The following is a 15,475-nucleotide window of genomic DNA, read 5'->3' on the forward strand; positions in this document are numbered from 1 at the left end:
TTCAAACTCACTATCATCTTCTTCAACAACTTCTTCATTCTTTTCTTCAATATTCCCCTCAAAACTAATAGGTACATCAAAGAAGACTTCAACGTCCCCCTCTTCTACATCCCTTTCTCCTACCTTAGTATCCTCTTCTTCTACCTCAGTATCCTCTTCTCATACCTTAGCCACAGATTTCCCTTTGTTCTCTTCTGGCCCTTCACCATTTTTCTCTTTCTGAACATTCCCAGAATCAACATTTCTCTCTCCTACCTCAGTCACACATGTTTGCATGAGATGTGCAACAATCATCCACTTCTAGCCCTTCAATAGCTAGCAAGCCCCTATATCTTATTGGTTTAAGTGGTGTTGGCCCAACATCCCCCTCTGAACTACTTATCTTCTCAATTACCAATGTACTTGGACCACTAACTTCCATGGACTTCAGAAATTGCCCTTGGGTAACGGCTTCTTCTGTCGTCAATTCTTCGATGTACATCTCAATCCCTTTATTTTGGAACAAAATTGCACATCGCATGAACATCGAAATCACTTTGAATTGGCTTCAAACCATTGAAAAGGTACATGTTGGGAATCTTGTAATAGTAGTTCATGAAGCACTCACTGTATCCAACTGCCTTCACCATATCATTTATCACCGGCAGTGACATGAGGTCTTTATCACAGTTATTTATATATGTCACTTTTCCCCCAACTTAGAGGTCATAACTTATCTCCCCACCATGATGCAATTCAATAGAGAATAATTCTGGATATACTGAAATTCACAAAAACAAATCCTAATTAAAAGCCAACAACAAACAAAAGCAATTGCATTTTAACCTAATCAAAAGCCACCAAAAACCAATGCACAAGAATAAACAAAGCAATAAAGCAACAAGAATAAACAAAGTAATAAAGCAACAAACCACCTTATCCGACACACTATATGCAAACAGCCAAAGCACATTAACCATTTCTCGATAAGAAAGCAACAAACCACAACAAACCACCTTATCTTGACAAGAATAAACAAAGCAACAAACCACGTTATATCGACAAGAATAAACAAAGCAACAAACCCATTATCCAACAACTCAGTAACCATTTCGAATTAAGAAAGCATAAAACCACCTTTTTAAATGAGAATAAATAAAGCTACAAACCCATTATCCGACACCTCAGGAATCATTTCGAATTAACAAAACATAAATCCACCTTTTCAAACAAAAATAAACAAAGCTTCAAACCCTTGATCCAACACCTCGGGTACCATTTCGAATTCACAAAGTATAAATCCACATTTTCAAACAAGAATAAACAAAACTCACATTCAACTCATTCCAATAAATAAGTTCAGTATGCATTTGGAATCATCAAAAGCACAAAAAAAACTTACAATAGGTAGGTGTCGTTTCGTCGGGATCCTCGCGCACGTACCACCCCATGTCGAATCCTTCGATTTTTCTTCGAAGCCATTGGAACCCAAATGAAACCCCCTTCCAACACCAACGAAGTCAAGGAAGCGAGTCGACAAGATGATTTAGGGATTTTCGCTGAATTTCTAATTTGATTGTTCGATATTTGAAACCGCTGGTATAAGAACTAGGGTTAAGGGTTTTTTATTATTTTTATTTTTATTTTTTTTTATTTTTTTGGAATTGAGAATGGAATTGGATCGATAGGGTTTGGATGTACCGAGGGGAAAAACAATTCGAATGGCACAATTTACAATGTACTCTTACTTTTTAAATTTTAATTTAAATATATTTTTTTAATTTTAATGAAATATCCACATGACATCCAGTGAGAAAAGCCACATGTATTGGGAATCTCACGTGGATGCCATTTGGTGGGAAAATATTGGGTGTGGTGCCACGTGGAAATCATTTGGGCGAGGAACTGGGTCTCGGATCAAGTCACGTCAGCATTTAACTAAAAAATTCACAGACAAACTAACAGAGGTATAACATTGGAACAAATTCTAAAGATGAGGTATAACATTGTCAATTTAAAAAAATGTGGTATGATAGTATCGTTCGACTCATAGTTAACGTAATTTTGTGTAATTTTCCCAATTCAGTTTTGGAACGGTACCCTGTTCGGATAAGGTCACATTGCTTTTCCTTTCCAAACATCGAAAGTGGCCGCCGGAAACGCACATGATAATTGACGCAATGTTCCCCCAAGTATAAATACAAAAAACCTACACGCACTCTGCTGCCCTTAATTTCAGTTTTTCCCTCCACTCTCTTTTCCCTCACTGCTTTCTTCCATTTCTGAGTTCCGTTTGAATCTCAGATAAGTCCCAAAGTACGCAGAAATCCGGAGTGGAAAAGAAAGGTACCCATCTCTTTTTCTTCGACTTTTGCTTCGTTTTTACTTCTTTTTCCAGTTTTAGGGTAACTTTTTGTGCTTGATAATCTGGCTTTAATTTGAAATCTTTGAAGGTGTTAAACCCCATATGGTTTTGTTTCATTGATTATCTGTTCTGGGTTGTTTTGTGTTTTGCTTGGTGGGTTCAGATTCATTTGGGTTTATATTTGATTTCGAGTTGATTAATTTTTTATTAGTTGCAGATCATATTGACTGCAGAAGTTTGAATCTTTGTGGGTTTTTTATAATGGTAGTTTTTGGGTACCTTGACATTTACCTAATAAATAAGTTCATGACATTGGTCATTTGACAATTTTATCTTTAGTTTAGGAGAATGGGGTTGGTTCAATGAGATGAGCCAAATTTAAGAATCTGATTTTTTTTTTTTTTTTTTTTTTTTGTCTTAATATGTGTGAGTGTGCGTTGGTGATAAGAACCGAGAGAATGAACGAGATGGTTTGCAGTGGAATCAACCCCATGGTTGGGGACGGAAGGGATGCAAAATGTTGGATCTGTTATGAATTGGATAGTTGAGCAGCCCAGTGAGGTTATCTCTTTGGTTTTTCTGAGAGAGCATATCTGTTGCGAATGTGCTGTACTGACCGCTTTAATTTTTTATGATCCTTAAAGATGGACTGTTGTAGGGTGAAAAGTTATCCAAAAATAGTGGAAGGGTAATTTTCCGCATGGTGATTCTTTAATTGTATGATAAAATTTCCAATGTTTTAGATTATAAGAAGCGAAAGTCACTGCTTCACTCTATCGTTTTCATTTGTTGATGATACCTTTTACCAAATGGAACTGTGAAATTTCCTCTGACCTCTTTTTGATTGCTAGAAAGGGGGGAAAGAGAAGAAACTTGATTGGTAATAAAGGGCAACATGGCATATTGGGAATCTATATATATGGGGAAACAATTGCTTCAAAGTTAAAAAATGAAGGAATTGCATGATAGTAGTTTAGAAGGTTTTAGTTTAGTGCTTTTAATTTTGTTTACGTTACAAATTTTCTCCTCCCCGGAAGACGAAGAGAAGTTTTGTTGCATCATTGTTATTTTCTATATTCCAAGTTTCTTCGCAGTTTCTACTTTCTAGGTCAACGGTTATAATCGTGCATATATTAACTTAATTTTTTCTGTTGTCAAGAATTATGTTGGGTAAAGGATGTTTCTGATGTTATAAGAGCTTTATCTCATATCCTGAAACGTTCATTTGGTAAATTCATAATGGTTATCATTTAATATTTTGGAACTTTATATGTATGGCATAAGTAGGCTGCTTATCACTTTATTAAAGTGTTTATGATTGCCATTTGTAGGTTTTGTTGCAATGGATGCCACAACTCTGAATTCAGAACGCCGTCCATTTTCAATTAAACTATGGCCTCCTAGCCAAAATACAAGGAAAGTGCTTGTGGAGCGGATGATAAACAATCTTAGCTCTAAATCCCTTTTCACTGAGAAGTATGGCTGTCTGAGTAAGGAAGAGGCTGAGGAAAATGCAAAACGAATTGAGGATGTCGCTTTTGCTACTGCAGATCAAAACTATGAAAATGAACCAGATGGGGATGGAAGTTCCGCAGTGCAGCTTTATGCCCGGGAATGCAGTAAGCTCCTGCTGGAAGTTCTTAAAAAGGGACCTAGAAGCAAGGAGGACGGCGAGGTGACATCTGGTACCACACCCACTGAGACTTTGTTTGATATATCGAAAGGCCAACGGGCTTTTATTGAGGCTGAGGAAGCTGAGGAGCTTTTGAAGCCACTGAAGGAGCCAGGGAACACTTACACCAAAATATGCTTCAGCAATAGAAGCTTTGGTCTTGGAGCAGCCCGTGTTGCTGAGCCCATATTGGTTTCTCTTAAGAACCAGTTGAAAGAAGTTGACCTCTCAGATTTTATAGCAGGAAGACCGGAGGCAGAAGCTCTTGAAGTCATGAATATATTTGCAGCTGCCTTAGAAGGTAGTATCTTGAAGTATCTGAATCTCTCCAACAATGCCTTGGGTGAGAAAGGTGTTCGGGCTTTTGGGGCACTCCTGAAATCACAAAGTTACTTGGAGGAACTCTATTTGATGAATGATGGCATTTCAGAAGAAGCTGCTCGAGCAGTTTGTGAGTTGATTCCTTCTACAGAGAAGCTTAGAGTCCTCCATTTTCATAATAATATGACAGGAGATGAAGGGGCAATTGCTATTGCTGAGGTTGTCAAGCGTTCTCCCCTTTTGGAGAATTTCCGTTGCTCCTCCACGAGGGTAGGCTCCGAGGGAGGAGTTGCCTTATCTGAAGCACTTGGGACTTGTACCCATTTGGAAAAGCTGGACTTGCGGGACAACATGTTTGGTGTAGAAGGTGGAGTCGCATTGAGTAAAGCTCTTTCCAAGCATAACAATTTGACAGAGATTTACCTTAGTTACTTGAACCTTGAAGACGAGGGCGCAGTTGCAATTGCCAATGTTCTCAAGGAATCAGCCCCTGCACTCGAAGTCTTTGACATTGCTGGAAATGACATAACAGCTAAAGCTGCTTCTGCCATAGCAGCTTGTATAACAGCTAAACCACATCTGGCCAAGCTGAATTTGGGTGAGAATAGCCTTAAGGATGATGGCACTATTCAGATCAGCAAGGTGTTGGAAGGCCATGCTGAGTTGCAGGAAGTTGATTTCAACACCAACCAAATCAGAAGAGCAGGGGCTCGTGCGTTGGCACATGCTGTGGTTCAGAAGCCCAGTTTTAAGCTGCTCAACATCAATGCAAATTTCATTTCTGATGAAGGAATTGACGAGCTGAAGGATGCATTCAGGAAATCTCCCGACGCGCTTGGATCTTTGGACGAGAATGACCCTGAAGGAGAAGATGACGATGACGAAGATGAAGATGACGACAAAGAATCTGGAGAGGGCAAAGGCAGTGAGGATGAATTGGAATCCAAACTGAAAAACCTTGAAGTTGGCCAAGAGGAATAGAGGTCCTCTCTCGTATGTCTAGGTGTTTTTCTCTTTCCTGATTAGGTTTCGCAGAGTTAATACCCTCTTTAACATCAATTACTGGTGAGGGTATTTGCAGCTTTTAGGAAGACTATTGAATCTTATTATGCATCAGTTGGCACCAGCCGTTTCTTAAAGCTGTGTGATGACGGGTGTTCGTAGAATTGGGTTTAATTGTTTCTTTTATTGTCATGTTAGTCGGTTTATCTTTCTTTGTTTCAAACCTTAGGAGTGCAGTAAGCATCACCCCTGTTGTTGTGATAGATGTGGCTTTAGTAGATTTCGGATGTTTGCTATGTATGACTATGAGGGTTATTCTGGATATTATTTTATGAAACGCAGCAAAAGCATTGCTGCTGGTGTTAGAATAGAATATGTCGTTCCAGTTTCATCGGATGTTCCCTAGAGGGACGTTAGAAGGAAATGTGTGATATTACTGACTGTTAAATGACGTGATTTGATGATTCTGATTTGGCTTTGTTCCATGAGTGAAAAAGGCTTTGTTCTCTGAGAGGCTTTTACTCATGGAACACAGCCTCGATGCGCCTCCAAGGTTGTTCTTGCCCTCATTGTGTCTGCTGGTCGTTGTAGATTAGCAAATCTCTAGACGCAGGCCTTTACTGTTTAATAGAATTGTTCGCTCGTTTGGGACTACTATTGGAAGCACTTTTTCTCTAAAGTGCTTTGCTCGAATTTATTTTGTTAAAAAAAGGTTACGCATCTGACAGGTCCTCCAAACAAACGTTTCCGACCTACAAGCATTTTTAACCGTATCAGCTGTAAAAGCCATCAGAAGCATTTTCTTTTGTAAAAACGCTTTTAACACTTCTAGAAGCAGTCACAATTTCAAGAAATCCATACAAAAAGAAAAAAAGTTTACGAACTTTACGAGCAAGAACTTTCTTGTTAAATAACTTCAAGAAACAGATGCAATCTTGTTCTTAAAAACACTCCAAATAATTGCAAACCAAAAGATTATTAATTTATACATTTCCCTACCGTTATTCTTCTTTGATACAAGTGGTGCAGACATCTTAGATTCATTATCCTACCACAATGCCTACTGAGCCCGACAATGAGATCGGAAGGTGCTATCGATAAAGTTCGCGTTGCTGCTCTAACTGCCAGACTTCGCACAACCAGCAGAATGTACGGAGGTTAAGTCAACATCAAGCATTTGCTGCGCTGAGATGTAAAAGATCAGCAGAAAGCTGATCAATGCTGAAGACCATGTACAAGACCAGCAGCCACAATCATGCTCAGGTAAGAAGTCATGAGGGGTTCGCTGCTGAGCTAATTTGATTAAGCCCATCCATTACCTCTTACATTGGAATTTTGCCCTCTACCATCGGAGGAGGAACCTGGGTTAACATAGCTTGATCTCTTTTTTCGATGTATCTTGAATGTCAAGATAGGCCCATTCAAACCACTTCCTCCAGCTGCATGACTTTCATGTTTCTCTACTTCCAGCTCTTCAGACTTCTGTCTCTTCAAGCCTGGGGTCAACTCATAGGTATCTTCACTTGCTCCCTCTTTTGCCAACGGAACATTGTGAATCAATTTCGCAACTTTTTCCTCTGTTCCTGCATTACCACTAACTAATTCAACGCTATCTGATTGAACATGATTTCTCTTTGTTCCTCTTCCTGAAAGCTTCGATATGTCTGCTCCATTTTCTACAGCTTTCATCCACTGTAAATCACTAAGGCCATCAGAATAAGACTGTACTGCCTTTCTCCTGCGCTTTCCCGTGATGCTGCCACTATGAAAGCCTTTGGTAGCAGTTTGCTTATCAGGTGTTGAATATGCCCACTCGGGAACCTCATGGTCTTCCATAAGGCGAGATCTGTAGTTCTCCTTTCGCCTTCTCTCCTCATCCATTTTCTCAAACATCCAGAACTCTTCTTCTGATCTGGCAGCAAGGCGGTTGATCTCTCGCTCGCTTGGTACATCTGTCCCAAGTGATCTTGTACCCTTGCGCATGATTTCCTCCAACAGCTCTCTTCTGTCCTGAGCTGCAAACACAACGTATATCTTTTGTCAGAATACAGCCGTAGTGGAGCGCAAAATAAAGAAAATGTGTTCATCTTAACCATGCAAGATACAAGACATCTCTTCCATTCAATCTCTGATGTAGACGTGGTGTTACTTTACTGTGAGTGGGGGGAAAAGTTTTGATCTTGTGGTTTATGCAGGGTCAATAGCAAGCCCAAGATCGATAATAGTTGTGACTCAATGCAGCACTTCTAATTTGCTTCTATCATTGACTTGGGAACGACATGCATGCGTATTAAGAAACCAGATTTGTATGAACGTGATGCATGTGTAGAGAGCATGTGCAGGCAAAGTAATGAAGCAGTGAATAAAACCTCATTCTTACTAGAAGTAATGACATCATAACAAAAAAAAATAATAATGGCATGAAACTGAAGTGCAACCAACCTGTGGAAGTTGTATTAAATAGTCCGGCCTGGATGACCTTGGCATCTATGCCCATCTTCTCTTTAGCACGCTCTAAAATTACTTCTTCGATTGATCCAACACTAACCAACACAAATACCCTAACTTCTTTCTTTTGACCTATACGATGGGCCCGGTCCTCCGCCTGTTGGTCCATTTGTGGATTCCAATCACTGTCGAAAATTATTACCGTATCAGCAGTTTGTAAGTTCAAACCAAGGCCTCCAGCACGAGTGCTCAAGAGAAACATGAAGAAAGGAGAATCTGGAGCGTTGAATTTCTTTAGCAGAGTCCCCCTTTCCTCAGTTTTTGTTGAACCATCCAGTCGAAGATACTTAAAGTCGTGAAGTTGCAAATAAATTTCAAGAATGTCCATGAGACGAGTCATTTGTGAAAAAAGCAGGATTCTGTGCCCCGCTTTGTGGAGTTTTGGGAGTAGACGATCAAGTAGTTCAAACTTTCCTGATGCTCTGATGATCTCCTCCCTGCGCCACATGTTATAATCTCCCACAAAAAGGTATGGGTGGTTACAACACTTCCTGAGCTGCATTGTCAGGTTCTGCAAGCTCTTTGATTTTCCAGAACCTAAAAACAAGTTCTCATCAATAAATTATGACAGAACAAATAATCATTGCAATTTTAGACTGCTTTTTAAGGACGTTAACTGTCACAATGTTTCAACTAATTTCAGGTAAGAAGAATGGTGAACTGCATGAACAGTAATGCAATATAGAAGATTTCCAGGAAAAGTAAGGGGGAGAGGGTTGATATCAGATATGCAGATCTATCATGGAGGAAAGGAACAAACCATTATCGAGCCCAACTCTGCCCACATCTGTAACTTGTTGATAATATACTTTCTGCCATGCTGACATGTCACTTTTCAGTATGACTTGAGATTTTCCAGGAAGGAACTTCTCCACCTCATCTTTTTTCCTCCTCAGTATGAAGGGCCGTATAACCTACATCAAAAAGAAATTTTAATCTTTTTTTTTTTTTTTAAAGTCCACAACCAAAATAAACAGAAACTGCGAGCAAGACCCACTTGATGTAGACGGCGAATGATCAATAGCTGTTCTTCATCAGTAAGGGTAATACTGCCCCGATCCGCAAAAGGTGCATTAAACCATTCCTCAAAATTTTGAACTGAATTAAAAATGTGTGGGAGAAGGAAATTAAGCAGGGACCACAACTCCTGCAAGCTATTCTGTATTGGGGTACCAGTCAACAGAAGTCTTCGTCGCATATCATAACTGTGTCCAATTAAAAAAATTAATACAGCCTTCATATTATAAAAAATAAAAACTAGGAAAAAAAGAAACCAGCAAATGCTGACCCAAAACACCTTTCAAAAACTCAAGGATAATCGACCATAAAAATTATGGACCACAATTCGTTTATGTGTTTGATAAATAGGCAATAACTTGCAGTTAATCTTCATAAAAACTCAAACACTATTGAAACTATATGCAAACTTGAAACACAGAAACAGAATTTTGAAACTCCATGGACCTTTATAACTAATCAGTGTATCAAGACTTAGTTCAAAACTTCAAATATTGGACTGACTTTCTTTTACCTCTGAACAGAGAAAAGTCCTTTGCAAAGTAAGCAGTCTCAATCTTCACATTTCATCGGTGTAAGGAGCCTAGGAAGTGGGGACAAAAACCTAGGAAAGACCCTCGGAGAAAATTCGCATTGGTATTATTAGATTTGCTCATTAAAATCATATGGTGACATAACAGAGGGCAATCACCAATTTAGAGAGGTTTAGGACTGCTCTGGCTGGCTGCCATCAGATACATTTAAGATTCTTACGTGATCTGCAAGATAAACTCGTTCCTTTCTTTGTTTCTTCAGAAGTACATTGAATGATCTAAATCTAATTTTACAACCAACCTTTGACCTTAAGCACAAATGTATTATTACAGAGTTAAGAAGATTTTTTGGGTTTCCTATTCATCTTTAAAGTTTGTTCACCCAAAGGTAGGAAATAAACAGCTTTTTCTGGTCATAGCAGGAAATAAACAGCTATACTGCAGCTTTCTGCCTATCCAAAAACAAAAATTAATAAATCCTACTTATAAAACTATTAAACTACACAAGGAGTGAACAAGATAACCACAACTTGGAAAGCAAAAACATAAAATGAAGCATTAAAGCAAGTGTTCTCTCACACTTAAAGAGGGATGATAACAAGGTTAAAAAGAAGCCCTATTGAATTCGCTAAAAATGGAAAGAAGAAACATAGACCTATAATAAAACATCAAAAGAAAATAGGCCTCTATTGGCATGTAGCACATACCCTGCAAGTGTTTGTGCAAGAGCACACTCATGATTCTTCAACCTATGCCCTTCATCAACAATCAAGTAGTACCAGTTGATTTTTTTCAAAAATTGTTTATCCCTCATGATAAGGTCATAATGTGTGATCAACACATTAAATTTTCCTTCCCCTGATAATTCTTCCCTCATTGCCTTTCTTTCATCTTGACGTCCATCATAAAGAATAGCAGCAATACTGGTCAAGAAGAAAATACATAAAATGATCTGTCATAATTCTTCTTTCATGCTATTACGTATGTAGGTAGGTACATATTACATATATACATGGGGGAAGAGAGAGGGAGAGAGAGACAGAGAGAGATGTTTAAAGACCCTGTACATGTACCTAGGAGCCCATGTTGCGAATTCATTAACCCAATTTGGTAATACGGCCTTCGGAGCCACTATCAAGTGGGGTCCAGTGACACCCTTGTTTTCAATGAGATATGCAATCAATGATATAGTTTGTATGGTTTTACCCAATCCCATCTCGTCAGCCAAAATACCATTTAGATTGTTATTGAACAAGGAAACCATCCATTGTAGGCCCTCAACCTGGTAAGACCTTAGTTCTCCACCTTGAAGCATGGAGGGTTGCTCAGTCACCTGTCGGATTTAATTATTAGTAAATCCTCTGCTCCAGAGCACTCAGCAATTCCAACACTGTCACAAATAAGCTTTAAAAAGCTTTCAAACAGATCACATAGAATATGAGGCAAATGGACCCACCCCTTACACTGGAATTAATTCATACGCATAATCCACCCACCTGTATACCTATATGTATAATAGCCAAGAAAAGAATAATAAAAGCATGTTTGAAGGCCAAGGAAATTCCCAAAGAAGGCTCAATCCCCTTAAGACAAAGAACGCAAATGCCAGTCTTATAGAATAAGTAACACAAGGTATTGTGCTCATTTGATTAACACGAGCTTTCTTAAATTCATAAATTTCACAAAAAGAACTTCCACATGAGTGATTTGTGGCTTAATTTAATGCTAAGACCTAGGAAGCCCAAATTTTAGCTGTCAAGGTCTGATACCAATACCATTCAAGGAAGTAGTTAAAACAAATAAATCATAAATGTCAAATTGTACAACAGAATATAAATGGAGTGAAAAAATAAAACTATGATGGCATAGAATAACACTTTATCTTTTACCTGTTCCTCAATAGAATGGATGGCTGAGTTATACTGCCGCTGACCTTTAAGCAAGTCACTACTGTCATCATTACAATCAGAATCAATGAGGTCCACATCTTCTTCCAACTCTGTCAAATCACCTTCAGAGTCTTTCATTTCTTCAGTACCCTCTGAATGCTTAAAATCTTTCTGCCGCTGAACAGCAGCTCCCAAATTAACGAGGAGTTTATTTGTTTCTTCAAGAAGTATTGTTAGCCTTTCATTCTTACTCTCCTTTACCATTCTCATGTATGCTTCCTGATCATCAGCCTTTAAGGCCTGGAACCTCAATTTCTCAGCCCTTGTGGCTCGTTGTCTTTGCTTTCCATGCCAACTCTGTCAAAATAAGATAATGATAAAATGATTGGGCTCACACGTGACCCCTTTTGCTTATGGAATCCTCCTTTAAAGCATCTCTGATACATATGTATACATATAATATGGGTGTGTGTGTGTGTACAGTCATTGTCACCTACTCCTCAGGGAGCATGAAAATTTATGCCTGCGAACTATTGGATCACAATCCAACGGCTAACATACATTCAAAAAAGAAAAGTACTTTATCAGGATTCAATTATCAGTCGCCCGATCTCAATCAAATGGTGTTATGGTGAGCATGGATATTGTGCCTCGTCATCATTGAGTAGGAGACCAAGATTGTGTGAGCAATATGGACTGATCCTTGGTCTCTTCCAAATTAAGTATGAACATCTTTGATGAGTTTATCCCATACATTTAAACAGAGACATTACAGGTGAAGAGAAAAAAAGTAATAGTTATGAAAAGACAAAAAGCATACCAGGATATGATCATTCCTCTGTTTCCGACGTTTCATAGAAGCCTGAATTTGCAATTGGTATTCACGAACAGCATTAAGTATTTCTGTAAAGAATTTTCTTTTCCTAGTCTCAATGTTGTTCTTCTCCTCCTCTTCTAACCTTGACAAGCGCTGCATCAAAGATATGTTACTGTATCAGCAGCTTTCAGGATGCACTGATGCATTTAACACGTATTCACTTAGATCGTCCCACTGATTATTAGTCTCTTTCAAGAACATATAAAAATTATGATATGCCTCAGATTTTATAGCCTTTCTTCTCTATAAAACAAAAACCCCACATTTACTCGTTATCAACACCAAAAGAAGGTAGCCTAAAAAACAAGGATAGCAATTTTGGGAGTTCTCTTTTAGCCATATGCACTCCTAACTGATTAATTTAAAATTCTTCTGCACTCGCAGGAGGAGTGCTGAAGGCTAAAAGAGGAGTGTCAAAATTACTAGCCAAATACAATCAATCAAAGAATTCCACTGTGCCACCCCATTCTGTCAATACAAGTTACTCTAAAACCCCAGATTTTCATCATCCCCCTTGTAAGTGTGACCATTTCAAATAAGTAACGCATGTGTTAGTATATAACCTCAGCATCTCGTTTCTTCCTGAACTGATCATCAGCCTCCATGGCAAAAGCATCTCCAACACCGTACAGTGGACTGCGCAATCGCATCATGCCCCAGTCAAACAATGTTTTGTCAGGATGCTCACAATGCATACGGAGTGAGTATTCTGAACTCACTTCAGAGCGGACCTTCTTTTGCAATTCTGCAAGCTGCTAGAAAGAAGTCCTTGCCAACAAGGACATGCATGTCATCCATCGGTACCAGAACATATAAAACATAAAACTCTCCATAACAATCACAATAATAACTCTTTTTGTTGTATATTTTTAGAAAATGGCAAATGCTACTGAGTACATAAAAGTGTGACTCAAAGGCAAAAACGGAAAAGTGTCTTTCTGAAAGGGAATTTTCAAAACAATATCAGTACATCAAGTTTACCTTTAGCCCATAGAGTTCGAGCAAGCACTTTGTCTGCAGGTCCTCTCCTCTACTTGAAGGTAATTCTGATTCAAAATCAGTGGTAAGTAAGGCTAGACAATAATTGTACAACATAAAAACACTAACGAGACTCCAAAAGCAGTTGACAACACTATTCATAGTGTTGAAATAATAAATTCTGGCTGACCATTGAATTAAGTAATTACAGATTAAAACATGGCCCAAGGATGCAAAAACGATGTGGTCTTCAAATTAAGAGCAATACAGATTAGAAGACATGACCACTATGGTTCTTTTGCAAGAAAAAAATGCAGAGCAAAGACCTAGTCAAACCTGACCTTGATCCTCTTCAGCAAAGGTGGTGAGGACTAAAGGTCACATTATAATCAAATCCGTAACTTTTGCACCTACTCTAAAATGAGGGTGAGAGGACAGAAGACAACCAGACCAATCATTAAAAAAAAAAAAAAAAAATTAGCTTTGCCTTCTCTTTTTTTCTCTCTTTCCTTCACGTTGTTTGAACATAGTTGAATGTGCAGAAATTTCCGATACAACAACTGGGAGCCTATTGATAACATTATATCTCCGCTCTACCAAACATACAAAAGTGTTCTTGGACGCTGAATATATTCATAAAGTTTAGCAGGAATGGCAAATGAGCAAAAGAATGTGAAACACTAGGTGATTAGTTCTCATGAAATTGTAAAAGTTAGTCACCTTCAAGTTCGGTTAACCGATGCTGAATGTGGCTTTCATAACGTTTTTCTTTCGATTCTATTAATGCAGCACCCGACGTGAAATTTTGACGTTGTTCCAAAAGTGCAACTCCAAGGTCTGCTAATAAATCTTCTCCTGCAGCAGAACTATCAGGGCCATCCTGCAAGCATTACGTATCTCAAAGTCAATAAATTTCGAATCAACAAAGCAAAACTATAAAAGACAAACAAAAAAGCTGCAACAAACCCCCTTACACCTCCAGTGAAGAAATTCAATTGAATTAAAACATAAAGGTCGAAACTTTTCCTACCAAATCTCATACTCCACAACCTTCACCAAAGTCCCAAAATCGAAATGAAGCCAAACCGCCAATTCACACAAAGAACCAACCCAGGATGCCAAATTGACAAGAACCCAAGAACCAAAACCGACCCAAAACCCCAAAACTCAAAACTAGGAAAAACCAAAAGGGAGTGGGAAGAAACCGTACCAAACCCTCGTCACCGTCGAGAGGGGCATCCGGGGCGGCGGCGTAGATGTTGGAAACGACGTTGAATAAGTCGGGGGGGAGGGGGAGGTTGCGGAAGAGGAAGTTGAGGGCGCAGATCAGGGACTTGGTCTTGTGGACGTGGTCGAGGCTGGCGCTGCTGCTGTCCAGCTCGGCCATTGGAGACCTTGGCGGGAGAGAAAGACCGCACAGAACCCCTCCCAAAACGATCTGATTTCAAACGGTCACTTTTTGAATTGAATTATTTTTGGGTTTAATCTGTGATGTTGCTTTACAAATATCACACGCTCTCTCACTCTCTCTCTCTCTCTCTCTCTCTCTCTCTCTCTCTCTCTCTCTCTGTTTATCGGATCACTTGGGTGATTGCCTTCGTTTCGGCGTTCGGGTGGGTTTTGTCGCCCTCTTTTTTTCTCTTTGCGTTTTATTGGAAAAATCAGGACCGAATTATTATATTTGTGGTGTTGCCTAACAGGGCTCTATTTTTCGTGAATGACGAAATTACCCCTGTGCGGATAAGAAATAGGGACCGTCCACTGTTATACCGGTTGTGCCCTTTGCTACTCTCTTTTGTTGGTCTTTTTATTTCATAGGATTGTATTGGGTTAAGTATATTTGCATCCAACTAATTTTTTTTCATAGGATTGTTTTTTCACTTAAAGGACTTGGAGATTTAATTTTGACAATTGGAGTCACGTAGATTGCTTGACATTTCAATTAAGGATGATGCATTTAAATCACAAACATGAATTCAACGTTTTTATCATGTGATAAACACGTAAAGTGGCAAAATCAACCTATTTAATTTTCTTTGTGTTGCATAGAGTGTGTATGGATCTGTTTTAGTTCTTTATGCACCTATACTGTTAACTAAAACGACTTTCCCCATAACGATTATTTTTCCAAATTGTAACCATCCAAATTGATCGGTTTTGTTCAGTATGATAGGTTAGTCGTTTTGGTTTTTATTCGATAAATTTTTTTAATATTTTCCATTTCCATATCCGAACTAATAAGCCAAGTCACCTCTATTTGGTAGATGTGAATTAGTTTTGGCTACGACAACTTCATTTGCACTCAAATTCGAATCTCAATAGTCTATAGATTAG

The 15,475-nt window shown here is 38.7% G+C and overlaps 2 protein-coding genes across 4 annotated transcripts; one reads left to right on the forward strand and one right to left on the reverse strand.

The window, feature by feature from the left end:
* Nucleotides 1–2,089: 2,089 nt before the first annotated feature.
* On the forward strand, nt 2,090–5,730 carry LOC137736518 (RAN GTPase-activating protein 2-like). 2 transcript variants are annotated; one of them, XM_088683086.1, is made up of 3 exons: nt 2,205–2,325; nt 2,776–2,905; nt 3,676–5,730. In XM_088683086.1, the coding sequence occupies exon 3, from the start codon at nt 3,687–3,689 to the stop codon at nt 5,316–5,318; it is 1,632 nt and encodes a 543-aa protein (XP_088539212.1). In that variant the 5' UTR covers nt 2,205–2,325; nt 2,776–2,905; nt 3,676–3,686; the 3' UTR covers nt 5,319–5,730. The 2 variants fall into 2 exon arrangements, with proteins under 2 accessions (XP_068331879.2, XP_088539212.1); XM_068475778.2 differs by lacking the exon at nt 2,776–2,905 and having other exon boundaries at nt 2,090–2,325.
* Nucleotides 5,731–6,223: 493 nt separating this feature from the next.
* Nucleotides 6,224–14,820, reverse strand: LOC137736517 (putative ATP-dependent DNA helicase CHR12). Of its 2 annotated transcripts, none has more exons than XM_068475777.2 (12): nt 14,352–14,820; nt 13,862–14,021; nt 13,145–13,209; nt 12,727–12,915; nt 12,107–12,256; nt 11,287–11,643; nt 10,471–10,730; nt 10,105–10,320; nt 8,845–9,052; nt 8,608–8,761; nt 7,782–8,384; nt 6,224–7,354 (listed from the first exon to the last, which is right to left on the reverse strand). In XM_068475777.2, the coding sequence occupies exons 1-12, from the start codon at nt 14,526–14,528 to the stop codon at nt 6,642–6,644; spliced, it is 3,252 nt and encodes a 1,083-aa protein (XP_068331878.2). In that variant the 5' UTR covers nt 14,529–14,820; the 3' UTR covers nt 6,224–6,641. The 2 variants fall into 2 exon arrangements, with proteins under 2 accessions (XP_068331878.2, XP_088538688.1); XM_088682562.1 differs by having other exon boundaries at nt 12,727–12,918; nt 14,352–14,795.
* Between the last annotated feature and the right edge of the window lie 655 nt (nt 14,821–15,475).

This window comes from Pyrus communis, chromosome 13 (genome assembly GCF_041283825.1).
Source record: "Pyrus communis isolate YQ-2024b chromosome 13, ASM4128382v1, whole genome shotgun sequence".
NCBI classification, from domain to species: domain Eukaryota; kingdom Viridiplantae; phylum Streptophyta; class Magnoliopsida; order Rosales; family Rosaceae; genus Pyrus; species Pyrus communis.